The sequence below is a fragment of the Thunnus maccoyii genome, chromosome 12, assembly GCF_910596095.1.
Source record: "Thunnus maccoyii chromosome 12, fThuMac1.1, whole genome shotgun sequence".
NCBI classification, from domain to species: Eukaryota; Metazoa; Chordata; class Actinopteri; order Scombriformes; family Scombridae; genus Thunnus; species Thunnus maccoyii.
In genome coordinates this window covers 31,491,815-31,516,016 of record NC_056544.1, presented here as the reverse complement: position 1 = coordinate 31,516,016, position 24,202 = coordinate 31,491,815, and the positions used below count along the sequence as shown (strand labels likewise).

Here is a 24,202-nt window from a genome sequence, read left to right as displayed (position 1 = left end):
ATAAAAACACACAGGAAACAGTCACATTTAAAGAAACTGAAAACATCAACAGAACAAGAAAAAAACTAAAAAGTGTTGATAATCCCAGTTTGATTGACAGCTGATCTCTATGCAGTTCAGAAACACCACAGCAACAAGCTCTCAGAAACAATGGAGACAAAAAATGAAGAATTACAACACAGAATCTGACACATGAAGTCTGAAATGACTTCTGTCTATTTGAGTTCACAGAACTCAGCTGTGACCCCATTATCATAAAAACAAAGTCCAGCATAGAGAGGCTGAGTGAATGTGGTCTGGACTCTGTGGAGGAGAGTCATGGTTTCAGAGATGCTGTAGAAGGACAGAATACCTGCTCTGTGATCCAGGTACACTCCTATTCTGGAGGACTGAGGACATGAGACGGGAGTTAAGATACTGTTGAACCAAAATTCATTACCGTTAGTGTCACATCTTAAAGACCAAGATTTGTCATTGAATCCAAATCCACATTCATTCGAGCCTCCTGCTCTGCTGATATCCTTGTATGCCACTGCTATACCAACTGCTCTTCCTCTCTTCTTCACCTCCCAGTAACAACGTCCAGTCAGACTCTCTCTACTCAGGACCTGACACCAATTAGTGAATCTGTCTGGGTGACTAGAATAAGGCTGTTGTCCCCTAAATTCTCCTTTTCTGTTCCCCTTGGATAATAACACATATGTGTATGCTGTGTTTGGATCCAGAGTGATTTCTTGTGAATAATTTAAGAATCCAGTTCTGGTCGTGGGTTCTCGTTGTGACAGTAAAACGTCCACTTTAGCCACCGTCAGTGAGATGTTTGTCCATTTCTCCCTCAGGATGTCCCGTAGTTGATCTCTGAGCTGTGACACAGCTGCTGTCACATCCTCAAAGTATCTCAGAGGACGGATATTGATGCTGGATGAGTCTGTAGATGCACTGAGTTGTGACAGTGAGGGGTAGTTGAGTAGAAACTGGATGTGATCCTCTGTGTGTGAGAACTGCTTCAATTCAGCGTCTTTCCTCTTCAGCTCAGTGATCTCCTGCTCCAACTTCTTCATAAGCACTTTGACTCGACTCACTTCAGTTTCCTGCTGGGATCTGATCTGCTGCTTCATATCAGAGCTTCTTTTCTGGATGAGACGGATCAGCTCAGTGAAGATCTTCTCACTGTCCTCCACTGCTTTATCAGCAGAGTGACTGACGGCCTCCACCTTCTGTTGAAGCAGCTTCACATCTTTCTCTCTGTCCTGGATTCTCTGCTGGATGTTTTGTCGACTCACCTCGAGCTCTCTCTGCCTCTCAGTCCTTTCAGCTGCAGCTGAGACTGTGTCGTGGCCTTTATGTTCATCCACAGAACAGATATAACAGATACTCTGCTGATCAGTACGACAGAACATCTTCATCACCTCATCATGACGAGAGCAGATGTTCTCCTGGAGCTTCTCTGAGGGGTCGACCAGCTTGTGTTTCTTTAATGGAGGTGCATCATAATGAGGCTGAAGGTGATTCTCACAGTAAGAAGCCGGACAAGTCAAACAGGACTTGAGGGCTTTCCGCTTCCTCCCAGTGCAGACATCACAGGCCACATCTTCAGGTCCAGCAAAGCAGTGATCAGCAGGAGCAGCTTGGAGTCCAGTCTTCTTCAGCTGCTCCACTAAAGCTGCTAACATGGTGTTTTTCACCAGGACAGGCCTCGGTGTGAAGGTCTGTCTGCACTGAGGGCAGCTGTAGATCTTCCTCTGATCCTCTCCATCCCAGTGTGTTTTAATACAGCTCATGCAGTAGCTGTGTCCACAGGGAATAGTCACCGGATCCTTCAGTAGATCCAGACAGATCGAACAAGAGAAGGTTTCTCGATCCAGCTGGACTCCTTTCTGCTCCATTCTAACTCTCAGTGTCAACGACTGTCTGAGTTTCACTGATCTAAACAACGTGTTTCTGCAGTGAATGGAGGCTGACAGCTCTTGTACTACATTACATGTTGGTTACATCCATCTTCAACTGTAGATCTGAGGGGAGGGAACAAGAAAATATGAGCACAGAGTGGAGCTTGTTGTGTTTCACCCTTTTACAAATTGTAGCTCATTTCTCATTTAAATACACTGCTCACCTCTTCTTTATGGTGCCTGAGATGACTCCCCGGTTCACTGAGTGAAGACTGTTGTTGTAACGGATGTCAGTAGGGCATGGAGAGGGACGACTCAAGGATTTATTTGCTCCTGCAGAAGACAAAATCACCCATTTATTGCCTTCTGGTCTTCTCCTCTGCTCCCTCAGCAATGCAAAACAGCACTGTGCAGATTTCACTCTATTAAAATACATACAGATACATTAATTTGACATTACAGTTTGCACTCAGCTCAATGTCAAATAACTAATTAAAAACACTGAAAGAACAGGAAGTTTTGCTGTTCTGCTGTCTATCTAAATCTAAATCTACTGGAAAGGGCTGTCATAGTTTTTCACGAGCTTTAATGCATCTTTATTTTTAACTTGTATACATTATTATAGGGTCTAATTGTTAACTGCCTGTTATTCATTCATGAATAAATAAACAATTAGCATCCATCATTTGACTGAACAGATCTGATGAATCAATGGCAGTCTACTCATTGATCATTGCAAGGGGAGATCTGGTGTTATTGTTAGGTTGAGTCATGGCTTACTACCATTTCAAACACTGTTTATTCTAAATCAAGCCATAGCATTAATGACAGCAGTGTTACACTGTGATTGGATTGCTAACTGCTGGCAGTTGCATCTCACAAGACTTTCACTGGATCATGTTATTAACAATTTCAAGCAAATAAAAAAAAGCTTAACGTTAATGTTTTTTCTCACCCTCAGCACCCAGGTTGCTACCTATGCTGTGAACAAATGGACTGCATTTAGAAGAAATTATTACGGCTTAACAAATTCGAACGAATTAGCCGAAAACAGTAGAAAAATAGAACAAAACTTCCTGTTCTGTCAGCGAGAGAAACGTCATCACGCCGAGCCAATCAGAGGCAGAGGAGCGCAGCCTGCTGTAATTCAAATGACGCCCTGAAAGTTAAATGAAAATAACTACATAACGTATATTAACGGTCCAAAAAAACAAAACAAAACACAGAGCAGCTCGGTAACGTAACGGTATTAAGGGTAAACAATATGCATTAAAGGTAACAACATAAACGGTTCAATATCTAAAGAAAACAATTAACAAAAAAGCGCTGCAGCATTTTTCAACACAACTTACCGTCGGAGATGAAAACGGCGAAGTGAGGAGCATGAGGAGGCTACGGAGGAAACGGAACCTTCTTCTCCTTTGTGTTTATTGGCGGATCGCAAACCTGCTTTCAAGGTGCATATCTCCACCTACTGTCTCGGGGTGTGTAGGTTAATGCCATTAGATTATCTGAATACTGATTAGTCTACAGAAGAACAAATAAATAAATAAATCACACCCTATTTACTGATCCTGCCTGTATTATATAATCTACTGAAACCCTTCTGATTTCCCTGAAGTCGTGTCCTGAGCTCAGTAGTGATTTTATTTCTATATCTCTGAATTATATTTACTACAATGCATGATAATGTGTTCTACATCTTCCACAGACACAGATTTGATTGACTTTTCCACATTACATATAACGTGGAGTGAAAACCTGCATGAACCTCTCTGTGGTTACTATATCCTCCTTTAAACTGTTGAACATGAACCGACTTCTGTATATTATAATAATGTCTCTTTATTGTGTGTATCCCATTGTTTCTGCTAATTATAGCTGTTCTTGCCTCTCCCCTTACATACTTTAAGAGGCTTTGCCAGTTTATGTGCTTGTTCATTACCTTTAACTCCATATGAACAGGGACCCAACAAAACTGCACTTCTATACCCATCCTTTGTCATTTTAAAAGCATAATGTGAATTTCTATCATGAGATCTTCTCTGACTATTTGCCTTGATGATGAACCTCTGAGAGCTGCTGCTGAATCTGAGCAAATGACTATTTTTTATGGCTGTACCTGCTCTATCCACTGAAGACCAAAAATGGTTGCAGTGGGAACCAATTCTGACACATCCATCATCAGGATTCTTTGAACCGTCTGTATATACTGTCAAAAATCAATTGTCTTTGAACGCGATCTTTAACAATATGATGAATGTCATCTGTTACAGTTCTTCTTTTCTTCTAGGAGCGGTAAGTTAACATACGGATCTTAAAACAACAGATAGACTCTTTCAGACCATCTTTTCTGCAATCTACCTATATTCTGTCCAAAACCTCTGTCATTAAACTCCCAGCATTCACTTAAAACACTTAAAAGTAGTTTTACATGCTTTTCCATATAAAATGCATCCATAATCAGAAGTGGATCTTATTAGTTCCCAGTATATATTTAACAGTGATAGTTTATCAGGCTCCCGGTCATAACCACATAAATTCCTAATGAAGTTTAAAGCTTTTTTTACATTTTGTTTTTATGTGCTTTATATGACAACTCCACCATAACCCTAAATATTTGAATTCTGGCTCTCTCTCTCTCTCTAACGGTTATCCATATAGAAATAAGTTGATGTTAATTGATGCTTTCTTTTGTGTAAACAACATAAAACATGATTTAGCAACTGAAACTTTGAAACCCCAGTTATATGAGCAACTTTCAGCAATCTGTAAAGCACTCTGAAGATTTTTTTAATCACATGATGATGAAGAAAACTGTTCATGTTTATGATGATATCATTTTGAGTTCCTTGGGGCATTCCAGAGCATTTTAATTTTCACAGAGAGAGAAATGATAAACAATTTAACAACTGGCTATTTTAAATGATATATAAAAGGGCAGAGTTGAAATCAAACTTCTCCCAGGTTTGCTTATTCCTTTGATTCTTCTGAAAACAGTCCCAATGTAAAGGAGACTCTTAAGATGCAAAAGAATGCATTGAAGAAATGTAATAAAAAGTGATCGTTTCAGTCAAAAGACCATCGTTAGCACAACTTACAGACCACTTGATTCTAGAGACATGAATACAAATAGTCTATCAAAGCAACAGCAACGTCCAATCAGGACGAGAGAGGTAAGAGTCTTGTTCTGAATAGAGCTGTTCAGCCAACAGTGTTTGCATTAAAATTGCACATAAAACAGTTAATCAGTGGACTTTTGTCATTATAATTATAAAGCAAAATGTGTTTCCATGTGTTTCAGAGGAGAATGTAGCTGGATAACAACTGATTTCTTTTTGAGTAGGAGTTGTCTTGGATTCAGATCTAAATTTCATTAAGTCTGTCACAAAATCAGCATTTTACCATCTAAAGAACATCTAATGGATCAGAGATTTCATGTTGAAGCCTTTGTCTGCAGCAGGCTGGACGACTGTAATGGACTTTTCTCAGGTCTCTGTAAGAAAGCAGTCAGACAGATCCGGTTGAACACAAAGACTAAAAAAAGCAGAGCATATTACTCCAGTTCACAGATCACTACAGTGGTTGCCAGTTTGTCAAATAATTGACTTTAAAGTATTACTGCTAGTCCATTAATCTCTGAATGGTTCATCAGATCATCTTATACAGTATGAAGCTTCCTGAGCTCTCAGCTCAGCTGTTTCTGGTCTTCATGTAGTTTCTAAAGTTAACAATAAACACGGTGAAGCTGCTTTTAGCTAATATGCTGCTCACATCTGGAACAAACTACCTGAAGATCTCAGACTAGAGACAATGTGGGCTACTTTTAAATCTAAAGTGAAGACACATCTGTTTGCCATGGCTCTTAATTACATCTTAAATCTGTGGTTTATAATTTTTATCTTTCATGCTGCCTTTTAAATGCTCCTTTACCTTTTTAAAATCTAATTTTATGTATTTTACTATTCTCATACTTTTAGTCTTGTTTTTGTTTTTATTGTTCTTATATTTTTTGGCATTCTATAAAACACTTTGAATTTCTTTGTGTATGAAATGTTCTGTATAAATAAACTTGCCTCTCCTAGAATGAAGGAAATCACCTTTATTCACCAAAGACACAAGTGCTTCACAAACAGCCGCTGCAAAATCAAACACTTTTGGCCGCAATAATCGCACAAAACACTGTGAAATCCTGGAGGGACTGGCTGCTGAATCCCGAGTCGTTAACGGTGGAAAACCTAAAAACACGACGCCTGTTGTTCCGTAGTTGTTGCACTAACGGACAAGCTTAATGTCTCGACCATACTTAGGTTAGAAGACCCAGAGAAAACACAAAAAACACTGTTGTAATTTCTCCATTTGACTGATTTATACAAACGTTTATAGACCTGCTGTAATGAAACTATCCAGACTGAAGAGGGCAGCAATAAGCCGTCACTGCGTCTAGACTCCCAAGAAGAAGAAGAAGAAGAAGAAGAAGAAGAAGAAGAAGAAGAAGAAGAAGAAGCAGCAGCAGCAGCAGCAGAAGAAGAAGAAGAAGAAGTTGTTTTGTCAGAGCTGCAGATAAAAGGTAAAATAAAAGTTAACTTTCTGTTTTACGTTAAAAACGAGCAAAAACAAGAGCGAATAGAAGCCTGAACTGCGTCTGCGCAGCATGATGGGCTCCGACGTGAAATAGCCGCTGTTAACAACTAACTGTTAGCTTTAGCATCAATTCACTGTAAACTTTAATGTTTGTTTCTTTACTTTTTGTTCGAACTAACAAAGTTAGACGGTAGTTTTAAAGGAGCTAACGGAGTTGAAGCTAAGAGGCTTATTGGTTACTTTGAGGTTTTTAGTCTTTAGAAATTATCCATTTAAAAAGAAAACTTCTGTAAAAGTTCCTTAAAACATGTGAACGGTTGGTAACATATATTATGTAATTATTATGTTGATAATCATCAGTTGCAGTCCTCGTGTGTGTGTTGTTTAATTTGTTCTGTTTTGTTGTAGTTGTGTAAGGTTACTGCTGCTTTAAAACCTTACAATCAATCAATCAAACTGTAATTATATGGCACATTTCATAGAAGCAAGTGACAGATAAACGTTTAGGATGGTAAACATGGATTTGGAGACTAACGCACACTAAAATAATTAAAAAGCAAAATAATTAATTGAACAAGACAACAGTAAAAGATGGGTAGTTAAGATAAATCTATAAATAAAAAGAAACAGGTTGAAATTACAAAATACATTAAATACATAGATTATAAGAAAACAGTAAAATCTAAGTAAATGGTGAAAAAAATGTGGATCAGTGTTCCCCAAAGTTTAAAATGAAAACCTCAAATGTCTTGTTTGTCCACAAGATTTAAGAAGTTTACTGTCATAGAGACTAAAGAAACCAGAAAATATTCACAATCCAGTCTCTCTCTCTGTGTCTGGCTCATTTTCCAGTAATAATTACAGCTGGAAGGACCAACTGTTTTCCAGTGAACTTAAATCCCATCCAGAAATCCAACTGAAAAAATAATTTTAGTCATTTTTTAAAAGCCTAAATGCCAAAAATTTGCAGGTTGCAGAGTGTCAAATGTAAGAATTAGAATCTACTACTATCATACATGATAGTAAATTGAATATCATGTCAAATAATTTGGACTGTTGATCAGACAAAAGATATTTCAATAATCAACAATTGATTATTTTAATTATTGAGTAATCTACAGATTATTTTCGTGATTAATTGATACATTTTTTTGTCAATTAATACTGCAAAATGTATAATTCCTTAAAGCCTGAGATGATGTCTTTAAACGTCATGTTTTGTCTACCTCAATGCTTGTTGTCACCTGACGTAAGAAGAACAGTTCGTCAGTCAGAAAGGAGACCTGCTGGTTTTCACCAACCACGACCACTACAGGTGTGAAATGGAGGAGAATCAGAACCGGGAGCACTGCACCAATAACCCTGTTAAAAGGGAAGAATCAGGTTCACCCTCTGCTACCACAGATAAACAGGTCAGTGTTCATGACTTCATGATAAAACCGGCTTCATAACAAGAATAAAGACACAAAGATGAGTCTCGAGCGTCAGTGTATCATCCATTCATTCTGTTGTTTGACAAAAAATCTGAAAAAAGGAAACACGTCCGGGTTTTCCTTGAGGTCTAAGGTGGGCCAAGACCAACCTCTCCAGCACCTTCATCTCTTGAGATGTGAGGGCAGCTGGTTGATAGTCTTTGAGGCAGGACGTCTTCCACAGCACCAGGAGGTGACACAGAATGGCAGATAACTGGCTGGCACAGGTCCTTAGAAACATGGGGGGAGGGTGCTCGTCGTCTCAGTGGAGAAAAGGCACTTCAAAGGTGGGAGGTTTGGCTTCAAGGAGCTCACCGGGGGGGAATGGTGCAAGCATTGCGGTGCAGCTGAATTTAAACCTGTTAGTGTTACTGTTGTAGCTGCTGGAGGTGGAGCTAGTTTACACTACTTTATATACAGTTAGCTAGTTTAGTTCAGTGGTTCCCAACCTAGGGGTCGGGCCCCTCCAAAGGGTCAGCAGATAAATCTGAGGGGTGGTGAGATGATTAATGGGAGAGGAAAGAAGAAAAAACAAAGTTCTGATACACAAATCTGTTTTCAGTTTTTGGACTTTTTCTCTAATCTTTGATTTTTGCTGAAATATTGGATCATTTGAACGATTGAAATATATATATTTTAATTAGTTATTTTTTTCTTGTGTTTATTTGTTTAAGGGGATCAATACTTCTGGTTCACACTCCAACAACATAGCAGATGGCAGTAATACAACTCATCGCTGGTTGCTACTCGACGTAAAACAAGAAAAAGAAGAAGAAGAAGAAGAACAGTCCGTCAGTCAAAGAGGAGACCTGCTGGATTTCACCAACCAGGACCACCACAAGAGCAGAATGGAGGAGAACCAGAACCCGGAGCTCTGCATTAAAAACCCTGTTAAAAGGGAAGAATCAGACTCACCCTCTGCTACCACCGATAAACAGGTCAGTGTTCGTGATGTCACGATAAAACCGGCTTCATACCAAGAAAAAAAACATGAGGACGAGTCTCGAGGGTCCGTGTATCATCTGTTTATTCTGTTGGTCCCTCACCCTAACCCCTAACCCTTAACCCCTAACCCTTAACCCTTAACACTTAACCCTTAACCCTTAACCCCCTAACCCTTAACCCCCTAACCCCTAACCCTAACCACTAACCCTACCTTCTAACCCCTAACCCCTAACCCTTAACCCTTAACCCCCTAACCCTAACCACTAACCCTACCTTCTAACCCTTAACCCCTAACCCTTAACCCCCTAACCCCTAACCCTACCTTCTAACCCCTAACCCTTAACCCCTAACCCTTAACCCTTAACCCCCTAACCCTAACCACTAACCCTACCTTCTAACCCCTAACCCCTAACCCTTAACCCCCTAACCCTAACCACTAACCCTACCTTCTAACCCTTAACTCCTAACCCTTAACCCCCTAACCCTACCTTCTAACCCCTAACCCTTAACCCCTAACCCTTAACCCTTAACCCCTAACCCCTAACCCTAACCACTAACCCTACCTTCTAACTCCTAACCCCTAACCGTAACACCCTAACCCCTAACCCCTAACCTTAACCCTCCAACTCCTAATCCCAACCCCTAACTCCTAACCCCTAACCCAGACTGAAAAAAGGATTTTAGTGATCAGTGAAATATTGTTTTTTTTTCTTGTGTTTTTTAAGGGGATTGATAACTTTGGTTCACACTCCAACAACAAAGTAGGTGGCAGTAATGCACCTCAACGCTGGTTTCCACCTGACATAAAACAGGAAAAAGAAGAAGAGGAAGAACAGTCCATCAGTCAGAGAGGAGACCTGCTGGCTTTCACTAACCAGGACGACTACAAGAGCAGAACGGAGGAGAACCAGAACCCGGAGCACCGGACCGACAACCCTGTTAAAAGGGAAGAATCAGGTTCACCCTCTGCTACCACCGATAAACAGGTCAGTGTTTGTGATGTCATGATAAAACCGGTTTCATAACAAGAATAAAGACATGAGGATGAGTCTCGAGGGTCGGTGTATCATCTGTTCATTCTGTTGTTTTAGAGAAAGTTTGAAAAAGGGAAACTAAAACATTTCCAGGCTTTGTGTTCATGGAGTTTTTTGGGCCATAAAAATTACAAAAAGGTCTCAGTGTTTCCTGGTTTCAGCTTGTTGCAAGTAATATTAACAAAGATAGAAATTAATCTCTTTTTACTTTGTGTTTGAGGAATTTCCCATTCCCCTGCACGGTAGTATACCGATCCTTTACTGAAGTAAACTACCAATACAGCAATTTGTTTTCATTTGCAGCAAATTATAACTAAAAGAAACCTTAGAAATAATTTGAGAAGTCATAAAAGGAAAACAAGAAAGAGCACACGTTCCATTTCAAATGTATTTATTGTACAATGGAATGTATCATCTGCTCTAAATGTTTTCTTATGTTTTGTTGAACAGTTTGTCTCTTTTATACCCTGATCCTGAGAATAACAATTTTTCATTTCAGCTGTATTTTTTCAGTTCGAGTGAACTTGACTATCTGTAGTTTGATTCATTTCTGTGTTTTGAAGAGTTTGAAGTTTAACTTAATACCGAACGACAAACTCAGAGTTCAGATGAATCTTGTGTATGGGCAGAAATATGTGTCACTAGAAACTGAATTTAAATTGTTTTATATTTGAATTTGCATTGCTAAACTTGAGTAATTGCAGATCAAACTGAATTTGAGTCACATAATTTGAATTTGTATTGTTTAACTTGAATAATTGCATTTAAAACTGAATCTGAATAGCATAATTAGAAGTTGGATTTATTAGTTTGGAACTGAATTCCAATAAACTGAATGTAATACTGTATTATCAAATCGAATTCAGTTGAATCTAAAAACTATATAAACTATATTCAATCCTCACTGAATATGAAACTCTCTAACATTCAGTTCTCTCATTTTTAAATTCAGTTCTTGCAATTCAGTTTATTGATAAACATGTGAGTGGTTCGGTTAGCCAGCAAACTGATATATAGATCTCTATGCAGTTAGCCATGATGCTACTACAGGCAGCTAGTCCCTGCGTTTACTTTCATTTAGACTCAGCAACAAACTTTTGAAGCGATTCATGTAAAAATCATGTTTATTTCAAAAGCAGGGGAAGGCCGATGAAGGTTGTCCAATAACCGTCATTATACACGAGGCTTTGTTTGCCCAAATCTCAACCTGGATCTCTGGAATCTCAATAACAGAGCTGCAGAGAGCAAAGTTAGCATGACATGTAGTCACAACTGCCATATTTATGGGAAATACATCAGGCTCAAATAAACTGGAATTTTCCTTTTAGATTCTATGTTCTCCTGACAGTAGAACAAGCCAGTATAAATCTAAATAAAGGCTCAGTCATGCAAATAATAAATAAATACAGTGAAACCGCCAGAATCTTAAAAAATACCATGATACAAATTTTTGGCCCAACAGTTCCATCTGTTTCTAATTATGTTGTTTTTTTTAATCTCTTGTATGACCTTTTATTTCTATTTTTTAAAAACATTATTGTTGTTCTCTATTATTTAGTGCTATTGTTTATTTGTTGTAATTTTACATCACTGTCTCCCTGGGTTTTATTGTATATAAACCACTTGTAAACTTAATTTGTATAGCACTTTTCTTAAATATTATCATTATTATTATTATTATTATTATTATTATTATTATTGTTACTATTATTGTTGTTGTTGTTGTTGTCGAATGTTCTTTATAAAATGTGAAAACCCCTCCCTAACCCTGATAAGTTCACAAGTAAATTTTAGAAAGCATTATCTTCTAAATTTTACTCCTTTTGTTATGAGCAGAATTTTTGAAATAGGAGTTTAACAAAAAAAAAAGGACCCTCAGAGATGCAAATATACTGACCACTTAGCCTACTAAACGTGGGCAAAAAATTCTTACAAAGGCCCTTCGCACTTCGTCTAGAGACAATTATGTCCACCATGACACGTTGGGACCAGACAGCTTCATTTAGCATTTCTTTTACTCTCTTCATTAAGTTTAGATTGGACTGGGAGATTGCAGGGATTAGTAGAGATGACCCATAAACTGTGATTGTATGCAGATGATCTTGTCTAATATATATTAGACCCTGACAAATCTGTCCCTACATTTTTTTTTTGCAAGGGGGTCATGATGTTTCTTTATATTGAGATGCTGGATCACTTAAAAGATATATCAATGCTCTTATTTTATTTTATTGAACAGGAAAAAAATATCCAAGTATTCAAACAAAGATCAGGAGAGGTCTAGATATCCTGACTTTTGTCTGTGATTGGGGTTCAAGCTTCAACAACTCTGGATCCTGCATTTCCTATAATGTATCTCTATAACGGGTTTGTTGACTTATAACAAAGGAAAGTCAGGGCCCCTCTGTGGACACGCCCCCGCAGCTGGGTAGTAATGCTTTAGTCCAACTTTAACACTGTGGGTTATGTTCCACATGTCTGTGGAAATTTTATGTATGATTTTAGATCACTCGCCCCACCATGTCATCTCACTCTCTTTCTCTGTGTGTTTGTCTGTTGCCATAGAAACAAACGGGACTGCAATGTGAAAAAGCCTTCACAACATCACAATATTTAAAAATTCATCAGAGAGCTCACCCAGGAGAGAAACTTCACAGCTGTGACCAATGTGGGAAATCTTTCGCTACAAAGACATCTCTAAAACGCCACCAGTCCATTCATATGGCAGAGAAACCGTACTGGTGTGAGCAATGTGGGAAAACTTTCACCAGAGACAGTCTTCTAAAGCTGCACAAACGCACTCATGCTGCTGAGAAACCATACAGTTGTGACCAGTGTGGGAAAGCTTTTACTACAGAACGCAGTCTACGAGCCCACCAACGCATTCATACTGGTGAGAAACCATACAGCTGTGACGAGTGTGGTAAAGCGTTTAGTTCAGACGTCAGTCTACGAACCCATCGACGCGTTCACACTGGTGAGAGGCCGTACGGCTGTGACCTATGTGGGAGAACTTTCACACAAGAAATAGATCTAAAAAGACACAAACGCATCCACACTGGAGAGAAACCCTACAACTGTGAGCAGTGTGGGAAGACTTTTGCACAAGAGAGTACTCTGAAACGCCACCAACGCATTCATACTGGAGACAAACCGTACTGGTGTGAGCAATGTGGGAAAAATTTCACAAGAGACAGTCATTTAAAACGCCATCAACGCATTCACACTGGAGAGAAACCGTTCAGCTGTGACCAATGTGGGAAAGCTTTCACTGATGACAGTAATTTAAGAATGCACCGGCGCATTCACACTGGTGAGAAACCGCATTGGTGTGACCAGTGTGGGAAAGCTTTCACTAGAGATGTTGACCTAAGAAGCCACCAACGCATTCACACTGGAGAAAAACCGTACAGCTGTGAGAAATGTGGGAAAGCTTTCACTGCAAAGTGTGATCTAAAAAGACACCACCGCACTCACACTGGAGAGAAATTGTATAGCTGTGACCAATGTGGGAAAACTTTTACCTCAAACAGTTATCTAGAAAGCCACCGACGCATTCACACTGGACAGAAACCGTACTGGTGTGAGCAATGTGGAAAAACCTTCACCAGAGACAGTCTCCTAAAGCTGCACAAACGCACGCATGCTGGTGAGAAACCGAGAGTAACCCAGTAGCTCTGGGCTACTGTAGAAACATGGCTGCTTCAATTTGTTGCAATCTGCAACCTGCAATGGATATCACTAAATACTACACATTGTTCCTTTAATGATTCCTGATCCACTTGGATTTCTACTTAAAATATACATATATTTTTAACTATGACAGAGCAACAGTCCATGTAACTGTTCATTTTTATTGTTGTCAAAATTAGTTTTTATTCCTGAAGTAAAATATACTCAACATTCACCTACTAGTGCAAATCAACTATGGCTGTAACTAATGATAATTTACTTTATTATTGTCACAATTAACAGATTAATTGTTCAGTCTATACTGAAGTAGAAGATGTCAGAAATAGTGAGAAATGTCAACCACAACTACCTGAAGATTAAGTTATCAAAGTGCTTGTTTCATTTGTCCATCAGTACAAGACATTCAGTTTATCACATGAGAAGCAAAGAGATTATTACAGTCTACAGTGGGTGATGTTACACTATCAGCTGCAACACTACATGATACTGGACAGAGAGCTGCAGACAGACGCCGAGGCAGCTGTTTACTGTTGACATGTGGAAGCTGCTGCACCAAAATTTGCCAATAAGCATCATAAAATCTAAAAACCGTCTTAGTAAAGTGGCAGCCACGATGATTATATGATGAAACATTTATCTCCTTTGATATCATTAAGACAAATATTTGTTTTTGTATGTTTTCCATGTGTAGATCAGGAGCAGAGTTATGATTGCATATCATTTATAACCTGATGGTTATTTAAAAGGTAAATTGGCAAAAACCTCTCTGACTCAGCTGTTTGTGAATTTCAGACATCATGTTATTCTGAAAATTGATGTCTGAGTGAAAGATCTTCAACAGATAAGGAGTTGAATGAAAAAAAAGATGAGAGGAGGTTTTTGAGACGATTTACCGGTTTGAGCTTCGTCGTTGTGAAACTTGAGTTAATCAACACTTTAACAAGAAACTGAGCCGAAACTGAGCTGATGTTTTTATGTGACGGAGTAATGAGTATAAAATACTTTGCTGGAACCTAAACACTACATCAATAGCTCTTTTGAGTTCTATGTACTGTAATTAATCCATTTATAGAGGCTTATTTTACATCATACAGACGCTGCTATAAAATCAGTTTGAGCCATTGTGCTCTGGGAAAGTCATGGAAATGTTCTTGTCCCACAAATGTAGAAATGTGAACTTTCATGTGAACGTTACTTTATTGTTTTCACGTTAACGTTACTTTATTGTTTTCACGTTAACGTTACTTTATTGTTTTCACGTTAACATTACTCTATTGTTTTCATGTTAACGTTACTTTATTGTTTTCTTCATTATTTGTTTTTACGTAAGGCCAGTTCATACTTTCCGTGGACAGCTGTGGTCTCGCTGTCGTGCAGGCGTTTCCATTCATACTTTTTTCAGAGGTCCGCAGTCACAGATGTGTTCCACATGTGCCTGCTAGTAAACAAGGTTGCAGCATAATAACTTTCCAGAGTTGTAAAATCCGCTCTGTGAATATTACAAACAGTGTTTTTTTTTCTGATCAGGCTTTAAATGATCTGTTACTCCAACCGGCCGTACTGCTTTCTAGCACATGTGCAGTCCGTGTGGGCTGCACACAGGGACCCTCTTGGCCACACGTAAGGTATGAATTGGCCTTTAACATTATTGTTTTCACGTTATTGTTTTCATTTTATCATTTTTCATTAAAGGGGATCTATTATGCTCATTTCCAGCTTTATATTGTTATTCTGGGACTCCATTAGAGCAGCTTTGCATGATTCATAGTTCAAGAAACTCCTTATTTATCTTATACTGGCCCTTTATGCCTCTTTCACATTATTGTCTTCATGTTATTATTGTTTTCATATTATTATTGTTTTCACGTTGACATTTGGAGTGAAGGTTTGTTTACGTAACCTCCGGAGTCAGAGAAAGCTTCCTGAAGCTGACCAATCAGAACAGAGTGGGCTCATCAGGAGGCGGGCCTTACGAGCTAAAACGTCCTGTTTCAGACAGAGGCTGAACTGAGGGGCTTCATAAAGAACCAGTATAAGATAAATAAGGATTTTTTAACTGTAACTCATTCAAAGATATTCCAGTAAAGCCCCAGAATATAAATATACACCTGGAAATGTCCTTTTTAAAGCAGTTTTTCTTTTCCCTGATTTTAACATATAGAGTTATGGGCTTGTTACACGGACTGAAATGACTGCTGCTGTTGGAACAGTGTGTTAAGAGTTTATTAGAGGTGTAATGGTGCAATGGTTTGTGTATTCATCCTGAACCATTTGGTAAAGGATGCTCGGTCCGGTAAGTGACTTTCCCTGGTTCGGTGTGCTCCTTCAGTCAAACCACTACTGTCAAAATAGTTTAATAATCTGCTTAATCCGATGTGTGGAACAATAATTCTAGCACTTGAGTTCCACCCAGAATGTTTTTACAGTGCACCACTTAGCTGTAGCTTGCAGGTAGCATGCCCATTGATGTATGCTTGCAGGCTTAGCCAAGTTATCCTGGTTATCCTGGTTACTCATGCTAATGTAGTACTGCTGCTGTGCACCGTTATATCTGTATTTAAACGATGTCACGTCTCCTCGTCCCCCTCCCCTCTCTGTAACGGTCGATTTTTCACTCTGTCTTTGAGTTCAGAACAACTATAAACACATTTGATATCTGATGTAATTGGACAGCACGTCATTAGAACCAGCTCTGAGTGACTGTAAATCATCATAAACCAGCTGTCCTGACTCAGTTTTCCTTTTCTACTGCGGCACAACTAAACTGTTTCAGTAATAGTTTGGGCCAATGAGCCATTTCTGGATGTTTATATTTTATCTAAATAAAGGACCAAAATATTATTTTCTTTTTTTCCCCTGCTGTACCGACAATATACTGAACCATGACCCCAAAACTGAGGTACATACTGAACTTTGAATTTTGTGTACCATTACACCCCTAGAGTTTCTGTATGTTGTACTGACCTCTGTTAGAACGTCTCAGGTTATATTACCTTCATTGAGTTATTTTTTTCATATTTTTCTCCCACCTTTATTTTTGCCTTATGTTGTTGCCCTTATACTTGTGTGAAAAGTTCAATAAATCATTGATCACAAGAAAAGCGTCCTGATGAAGATGTATAAATGATGTGTACACCAACAGAATGTGATCACCTCACACTGACTTCAGACTAGAGCTGCAACTACAGTAAAAAATGCCTGTTATCATTTCCCAAAGTCTTCAGGTGTTTTGTTTAGTCTGACCAACAGTTCAGTTTATATTCAGTTTCCTGTCATGTATGACACAGAAAAGCATTACATCCTCATGTTTGAGAAGCTCAAGCTGGCAAATGTTTGGCATTTTTGCTTAAAAGATAATTGGGGCTGCAGCTGGAGGAGCCAGAGGAGCCGGGGATTGAACCGCTGATCTAATCAGTGATTCGTGGACGACCCGCTCCACCTCTGAGACACAGCCGCCGACTTTGTGTGCAAAGTCCGTCGTTTACTTTCCTCTCTGTAGAACTGCAGCATATTGGCGAGTAAAATGTTCAGTTTGACAGACACCTGTTCTGGTCATTATTTGCATTATCCAAAACATCAACTAGTCTGAATGTTTTTGCTCCGTAATAGTTGTGCTTTTAATATAGTGTGTCATGTTATAAATCTAAATCTCGCTATCTATTACACCAACAGTGGCTAGTGTTAGCTCATTAAGTCAATTTCACATATACTAAGTAAACTTTTAACATATATGCTATATTAATATAAAGCTTTTTTGGTAAATTTATTATATATGCTAGAGTCTTCAAAAGTTGTGATCAAACAGGCTATTGAATGTCAGTTTTTCATACTAAATTCACCTGATCACTGTCTGCAAATAGAAATGATAAATTATGACGTGAATAAAAGGAGAACAGTGCATGTGTTATATGCTGCATACTTGGCTAATAAAACTGATTCTGTTGTAAGATGCAATGAGTTCAGATTGAGGCTATTTTGTTTATGTTTTATATATTATTTCACTTACCCACAACCTGAAAATAATTTTAATGCAGTAACTCAGTGGTTCTCAAAGTGGGGTCCAAGGACCCCCAGGGGTTCTTGAAGTTGTTCCAGGGGGTCCCCAGCAGAAGGGGAATATTTTATTTTCCCTATAATTCCATCCATAAGTAACATGATGACAGAATGTTTGACTATTTTGGTCATGGGTTTCATACACTTTCTGTAATAAAACTAAATCTAAAAGCAAAAATCTTATCAGATGGGGGTCCGTGGTCTGATTTGTTTCAGTTTAGTCCTTGAGGTGAAAAAGTTTGAGAACAAATTAAATTATTATTATTATTATTATTCAAATTAATCATTAAGGCTGAGTTTAAATGACCCCAATATAGCGTGTTTCATGTGTGTAAAGTTTGCATTCATTTATGTATGTTATATTGCTTTTTTGTTGTTGTTTTCCCATAAACATGGAATTGCTTTATTTTTGAAGACACTACACAGCTAAATGAGGTGCATTCCCATGATGCATTGCGTGATCCGTTGCTAGGATACAGTAAATTCTTCCCGCTAACTGCTGACATCTTGCTCACGCAGTTGTTCAGTTGAACCCGTTTCCACTGAGTTCAGACTATTAGAAAGACATTTATAAACGCATAAGGAGAGTTAATTTATGCGTCCATGTCGGCGTCTTTATCCTCGCACACCGAATGTTCGCGTTGTAGGACAGTTTAACGCTTCCGGAGGCTCGGTCTGTTGTTAGCCGTTCGTTGCTAGGTGGCTAATGCTAATTTAAACGTTAACAGAAAAATGGTTGAATGTCCAGTAGATAAATGACTAACGGTAATCTGTCGGTGTCCTATCAGGCTGACAGACAGAGACACAAGAGTCCTGAAGAACCAGAGGTGGTCGCATTCACCTGAAAACATTTCTAGTTTACGCATTGTGTATCCCACTGAATATGCACAGTAGTGTTTCTCCTGCTAGTCCCGCCCGCGAGTTCCCGCTCTGCCCACAGACTTTACACTGTGATGACATCACAGATTTTAAAATTGTTTTTCTCAGTTCAAGGAAAGTTTTACAAAAATCAAACTTCCATTGATGGGCCGCAGGGGATTTTTTGTTTTGCTGCAGTACCGCAAGTGACTGGGAAAAATGCAAAGACTGAGCAGCAGCTTCCTATCTGGCTTTTGTAATACATCCATGGCATCCACAGCCCGCCTCCCCGCAGCCAGCGTCAGGTAACAATCTCAAGTTACATCTGGAAACATCAACCAGTGTTTCAGTTTAGTAAGCGACTGTGTTACCTGGTGGTTGCTTTTAGTGACGGCAGCTGTTGAAAACACGAACAGAACACATAATTGTCCTAAAAGCCTGGTCAATTTTACTTCAATACATTTTCATCTGTGTTTCTTATCAAACCATTTATACAAGTTAAAGTGTGCTCAGCAAGAAGCTTCACCTTTTGTAACATTTCTTGTAAAATATAAAAATGTATTGATGTAGTCCAAATATTCTCTAAGTAACAAGTGTTACAACCATCCCCAGTCTCCCCTACTGTTACACCCTTATCACTGAATGACACGATGCATTCTTATTATCATGGTGTTTTTTAATCAGTCTAAAAACATATTCTACAGTAAAACTGCAGACAACCTGAGTGGTGGAGCTTTAACCTGCACTGCATCCCTGGTTAGCAGGATGAAGGCGCCCTCTTGTGTCCTGCATCAGTTTTCAGATTTCAGTTGTTGACCTGCTGTGATGTTCACTGCAGGAAGACGTGTAAAAACTCCACTGAGCCTTTAACAGCTTCAGACAATATCAGTAAAGACAGATTTAAATATCTGTAATATCACACTGTGTCAGTTTGTTGACAGAAGTCACATCCTGTGACACTGATGCTGCATTCAGGTCACATGGGGAAGATGGGAGAGAAGAGTTTCCAGTCAAGTACAAATATTATTCACATCAGCTTTCAAGTTGTAAACAGAACTTGTGGATGTGAGATTTAACGCTACAGGCTGTGATTTCTCTGACTTCTTGAAATCTGAATGACTGGCAGAGAAATACATGAGACCAGATGTAAATAATATGTTCAGTTTATAAGTTAGTTATTTTATGACTGGACTTGATAGAGTCTACACATATTTAATTTGTTGTTGTTGCTCAAATTTGAGTTTTTTAGTATAAACTGTAACTTTCAGTGGTTGAATGACAACTGAGAAAACTTTGAAACAACATTAATCTTCACCAAACATCTATTATGGCGTCTTCATGGTTTAAAACTTGAGTGAACATGTTGTTTCCTTCTGATGTTTATTACGATCTGAATCAAACTGAAAGAAAGAAAGCTTTCAATATAAATTTCAGGGTAAAAGAGTTTTTGGCTGTGTTAAAAATAAGACATTTATAAAGTTACAGATAAAAACACAGGAAAATGTAACATTTACAGAAACTCAAAACATCAACAGAAACTAAAAAAGTGTTGACAATCCCAGTTTGATTGACAGCTGATCTCTGTTTAGTTCAGAAACACCACAGCAACGAGCTTTCAGAAACAATTGAGACACAAACATGAAAAATTACAACAGAATCTGACACATGAAGTCTGAAATGACTTCTGTCTATTTGAGTTTACAGAACTCAGCTGTGTCTCTATAAAAATTAAGCCCAAGTCCAGCATAGAGAGGCTGAGTGAATGTGGTCTGGACTCTGTGGAGGAGAGTCATGGTTTCAGAGACGCTGTAGAAGGACAGAATACCTGCTCTGTGATCCAGATACACTCCTATTCTGGAGGAACCAGGACCTGAGACGAGAGTTCTGATACTGTTGAACCAAGACTCGTAACTGTCAGTGTCACAACATAACATCCAGGATTTGTCATTGCCTCCAAATCCACATTCACACGAGCCTCCGTCTCTGCTGATATTCTTGTATGTGACGGCTACTTCAACTCCTTCCCCTCTCCACTCCACCTCCCAGTAACAACGTCCAGTCAGACTCTCTCTACTCAGGACCTGATAACATCCAGTGAATCTGTCTGGGTGACTAGAATAAGACTGTAGTTGTCTCATTAGTTCTGCTTTTCTGTTCCCCTCAGATAATAACAGCAGTGTGTTTGCTGTGTTTGGATCCAGAGTGATTTCACATGAATATTTTAAGAACTCAGTTCTGGTCTTGGGTTCTGGTTGTGACAGTAAAACGTCCATTTCCGTCACTGTCAGTGAGATGTTTGTCCATTTCTCCATCAGGATGTCCTGTAGTTTATCTCTGAGCTCTGACACAGCTGCTGTCACATCCTCAAAGTATCTCAGAGGACCGATATTGATGCTGGATGAGTTTGTAGATGCACTGAGTTGTGACAGTGAGGGGTAGTTGTGTAGAAACTGGTTGTGATCCTCTGTGTGTGAGAACTGCTTCAGTTCAGCGTCTTTCCTCTTCAGCTCAGTGATCTCCTGCTCCAACTTCTCCTGAAGCTCTTTGACTCGACTCACTTCAGTTTTCTGCTGGGATCTGATCTGCTGCTTCACATCAGAGCTTCTTTTCTGGATGAGACGGATCAGCTCAGTGAAGATCTTCTCACTGTCCTCCACTGCTTTATCAGCAGAGCGACTGACGGCCTCCACCTCCTGTTGAAGCAGCTTCACATCTTTCTCTCTGTCCTGGATTCTCTGCTGGATGTTTTGTCGACTCACCTCGAGCTCTCTCTGCCTCTCAGTCCTTTCTACTGCAGCTGAGACTGTGTCGTGGCCTTTATGTTCATCCACAGGGCAGAGATAACAGATACTCTGCTGATCAGTACGGCAGAACATCTTCATCACCTCATCATGACGAGAGCAGATGTTCTCCTGGAGCTTCTCCGAGGGGTCGACCAGCTTGTGTTTCTTTAATGGAGCTGCATCATAATGAGGCTGGAGGTGATTCTCACAGTAAGAAGCCGGACAAGTCAAACAGGACTTGAGGGCTTTCCGCTTCCTACCAGTGCAGACATCACAGGCCACATCTTCAGGTCCAGCATAGCAGTGATCAGCAGGAGCAGCTTGGAGTCCAGTCTTCTTCAGCTGCTCCACTAAATCTGCTAACATGGTGTTTTTCACCAAGACAGGCCTCGGTGTGAAGGTCTGTCTGCACTGAGGGCAGCTGTAGATCTTCCTCTGATCCTCTCCCTCCCAGTGTGTTTTAATACAGTTCATGCAGTAGCTGTGTCCACAGGGAATAGTCACCGGATCCTTCAGTAGATCCAGACAGATCGAACAAGAAAAGGTTTCTCTGTCCAGCTGAACTCCTTTCTGCTCCATTTCAGCTCTCAGTGGCAACACAAGTCTGAGTTTCACTTCTTTAGAAGCTGAACAAGTTTGAGCTCTGATCTGAACATGTGTTTCTGCAGTGAATGGAGGCTGACAGCTCTTGTTCTACATTACATGTTGGTTACATCCATCTTCAAACAGGAGATCTGAGGAGAGAGAACAAGGAAACGTGAGCACAGAGTGGAGCTTGTTGTGTTTCACCCTTTTATACAATTGAGCTTATTTCTCATTTAAAAACACTGATCATATCTTCTTTCTGGTACCAAAGTGTTCTAGGGATTGAAAACATTAGCAAATAATTATCGTAAAAAAACATTTTGAATAAGCATCATGATTTACAGCAAAGACTGACAAACAAATCACACAACAGATGATGTCCAAACCAAATTCCACCCAGAAATCAATAAATGTTCTGCTTTGTTGACCAAAATAACAAACGTGACTGCACCAATATAACTACATATTGCTTTTACTAATCATTAAAAACCTTCTCTCGGATTCGGGACAGAAATGCAGAAAGAAAGAGCATAAAGCAGGGGGTTAATTTAGCAGTAAACCCTGTTTGTATATAGAGACTCGTGTATCATTGCAGATGCCGAAAACCGTTTTAATTGCAGTTTTTTGAATGGAGTCTGGTTTGCACTTCTTCACGACCAAACTGAAACTGTGTATCTCAAGAAACATCTTTAAAAAAAGGTCAATCGAAGCTAGAATTGACATCAGGAGCTCGGGAGTGACGGTTTAAACTTCACAAAGTCGTGTTAAATTAGCTTTTCACATTTCACGGTAGAATTAACCGGACGTTTGCAGCTAAGCTAACGTTAGCCTTTAGTTTGCTAGCATTGAATTACCGGCTCTGCCGCCAAGTTTACGATGTGTTATGACAACATGTAGCCCAACGCTATAATTTAATTAACTAATACCAATTAGAAACAGTAAGTTTATTACTCACAATCAGACCAGTTAAACTAAAAGTTGCTCCAGACTTCCGCGGTTAGAGACCCGGTTTATCGGTGGTTCAGCGCCACCAGCTGGACCGGAGGATGAACGATCCTTCTTCTTCTTAGAGTTTTAATGGCGGTTGGCAAACCAGCTTATAGGGTCATTACCGCCACTTACTGTACTGGAGATGGAACAGCAGATTGGCAGAAAAATTAATACATAATTTCATTAGTTATAATAATGATGAAATAGTTCTTGTAATTACAGGATAATTTTATTGTGATAATGACAATTTTATTATAAGAACTTTATGTAATATTGAACTAGTTTTCTCCTAAAGTTGACATGGTTTTTTTGTAATTGTGAAAATTGTCTCGTGTTTTTTGTAATTGCTTTCTTGTAATAAGCCTTCAAGATCAACACCTGCATCAAGTCACAGGCAAAAGCAGTCATCTTACAGCTCCAAACAAAAACAAGACACCCAGACAAGACCACTGACCCAAACCGTCTTGGATCCTTCAGACTACAAGAGCCAGCAAGATGGGAAGACCAACTCACTTCCCAGTGTGAACTGATAGTACCATCTGGATAAAAGACCCCCACCACCATTGGTTATCATAACTCACCTCTAAAAGCCAGTTACACACAGAGACGAGCTGGCACCAACTTTAATCTCACTGTGGATTTTGATTTTCAGGACTTGAATGACCAACCAAGAAACCGGTCACTGGGCAAACCAGCATAAGGCACAAGACATGCTGCACAATATACCATGCTCCAGTGGCAAACAGAACTCTCCACATCAAACATGTGGACACACTCACACACGCACAAACAAACTCTAAAATATAGACTTGTCTAAACACAATTAATATTGTAAGTTGTTGGTTGATAGATGTGTGCATATCATATGTGTGTTGTTATGTGCTTTAGTAAGACCTTTTTTCCACTGCCTTTAAGCCAAGAAATGTACCACAAACTTAATTCCATCATCCTTGATAACACATCATGTTTAGTATCATTCTGCTTGGTTCACTTTCAGAACACTAAAGCTGCTATAAAAAATGCAAAATTAGGAATCATGCAATTGTTAAATTGTAAATACTTTGATTAATGGAGTAACCATATTCTGGAGTTGAACCTGCCTGTCCATGAACAGGAGGGGACTGACTCTGCTCCCCCAGAACTCTGCAACCCCTGGGACTGACCAGGATGCACCTTCTGGGCGGACAGACTGAAACTTTAAAACAGTGTCTTATCTGAGACTCTAGGCTGTTTTGTTAAGGCTGCTGCTTATACCCTCGCAAAATTATAATTAAGATTAAAAACAATTATAATTCTAATTGACCTCTCTTGTGTGG

General features: G+C 39.2%; 3 protein-coding genes across 7 annotated transcripts; 1 reads left to right on the top strand and 2 right to left on the bottom strand.

Annotated features, from left to right (window-relative positions):
• Positions 1-150: 150 nt before the first annotated feature.
• On the bottom strand, positions 151-4,933 carry LOC121908065 (tripartite motif-containing protein 16-like). 3 transcript variants are annotated; one of them, XM_042427752.1, is made up of 3 exons: positions 2,845-4,933; positions 2,114-2,311; positions 151-2,012 (listed from the first exon to the last, which is right to left on the bottom strand). In XM_042427752.1, the coding sequence occupies exon 3, from the start codon at positions 1,884-1,886 to the stop codon at positions 216-218; it is 1,671 nt and encodes a 556-aa protein (XP_042283686.1). In that variant the 5' UTR covers positions 1,887-2,012; positions 2,114-2,311; positions 2,845-4,933; the 3' UTR covers positions 151-215. The 3 variants fall into 3 exon arrangements, with proteins under 3 accessions (XP_042283686.1, XP_042283687.1, XP_042283689.1); XM_042427753.1 differs by having other exon boundaries at positions 2,114-2,222; XM_042427755.1 differs by having other exon boundaries at positions 2,114-2,222; positions 3,242-4,933.
• Positions 4,934-6,421: 1,488 nt separating this feature from the next.
• LOC121908062 (zinc finger protein 660-like) lies at positions 6,422-14,881 on the top strand. Of its 3 annotated transcripts, none has more exons than XM_042427748.1 (5): positions 6,422-6,459; positions 7,731-7,885; positions 8,620-8,883; positions 9,616-9,876; positions 12,490-14,881. In XM_042427748.1, exons 2-5 carry the CDS (start codon positions 7,796-7,798, stop codon positions 13,597-13,599), a joined length of 1,725 nt encoding a protein of 574 aa, XP_042283682.1. In that variant the 5' UTR covers positions 6,422-6,459; positions 7,731-7,795; the 3' UTR covers positions 13,600-14,881. The 3 variants fall into 3 exon arrangements, with proteins under 3 accessions (XP_042283682.1, XP_042283684.1, XP_042283683.1); XM_042427750.1 differs by having other exon boundaries at positions 6,427-6,459; positions 7,728-7,885; XM_042427749.1 differs by lacking the exon at positions 6,422-6,459 and adding an exon at positions 6,491-6,789.
• A 5,284-nt stretch (positions 14,882-20,165) lies between these two features.
• LOC121908760 (tripartite motif-containing protein 16-like) lies at positions 20,166-23,256 on the bottom strand. The gene is made up of 2 exons (XM_042429032.1): positions 22,852-23,256; positions 20,166-22,045 (listed from the first exon to the last, which is right to left on the bottom strand). The coding sequence occupies exon 2, from the start codon at positions 21,888-21,890 to the stop codon at positions 20,217-20,219; it is 1,674 nt and encodes a 557-aa protein (XP_042284966.1). The 5' UTR covers positions 21,891-22,045; positions 22,852-23,256; the 3' UTR covers positions 20,166-20,216.
• Between the last annotated feature and the right edge of the window lie 946 nt (positions 23,257-24,202).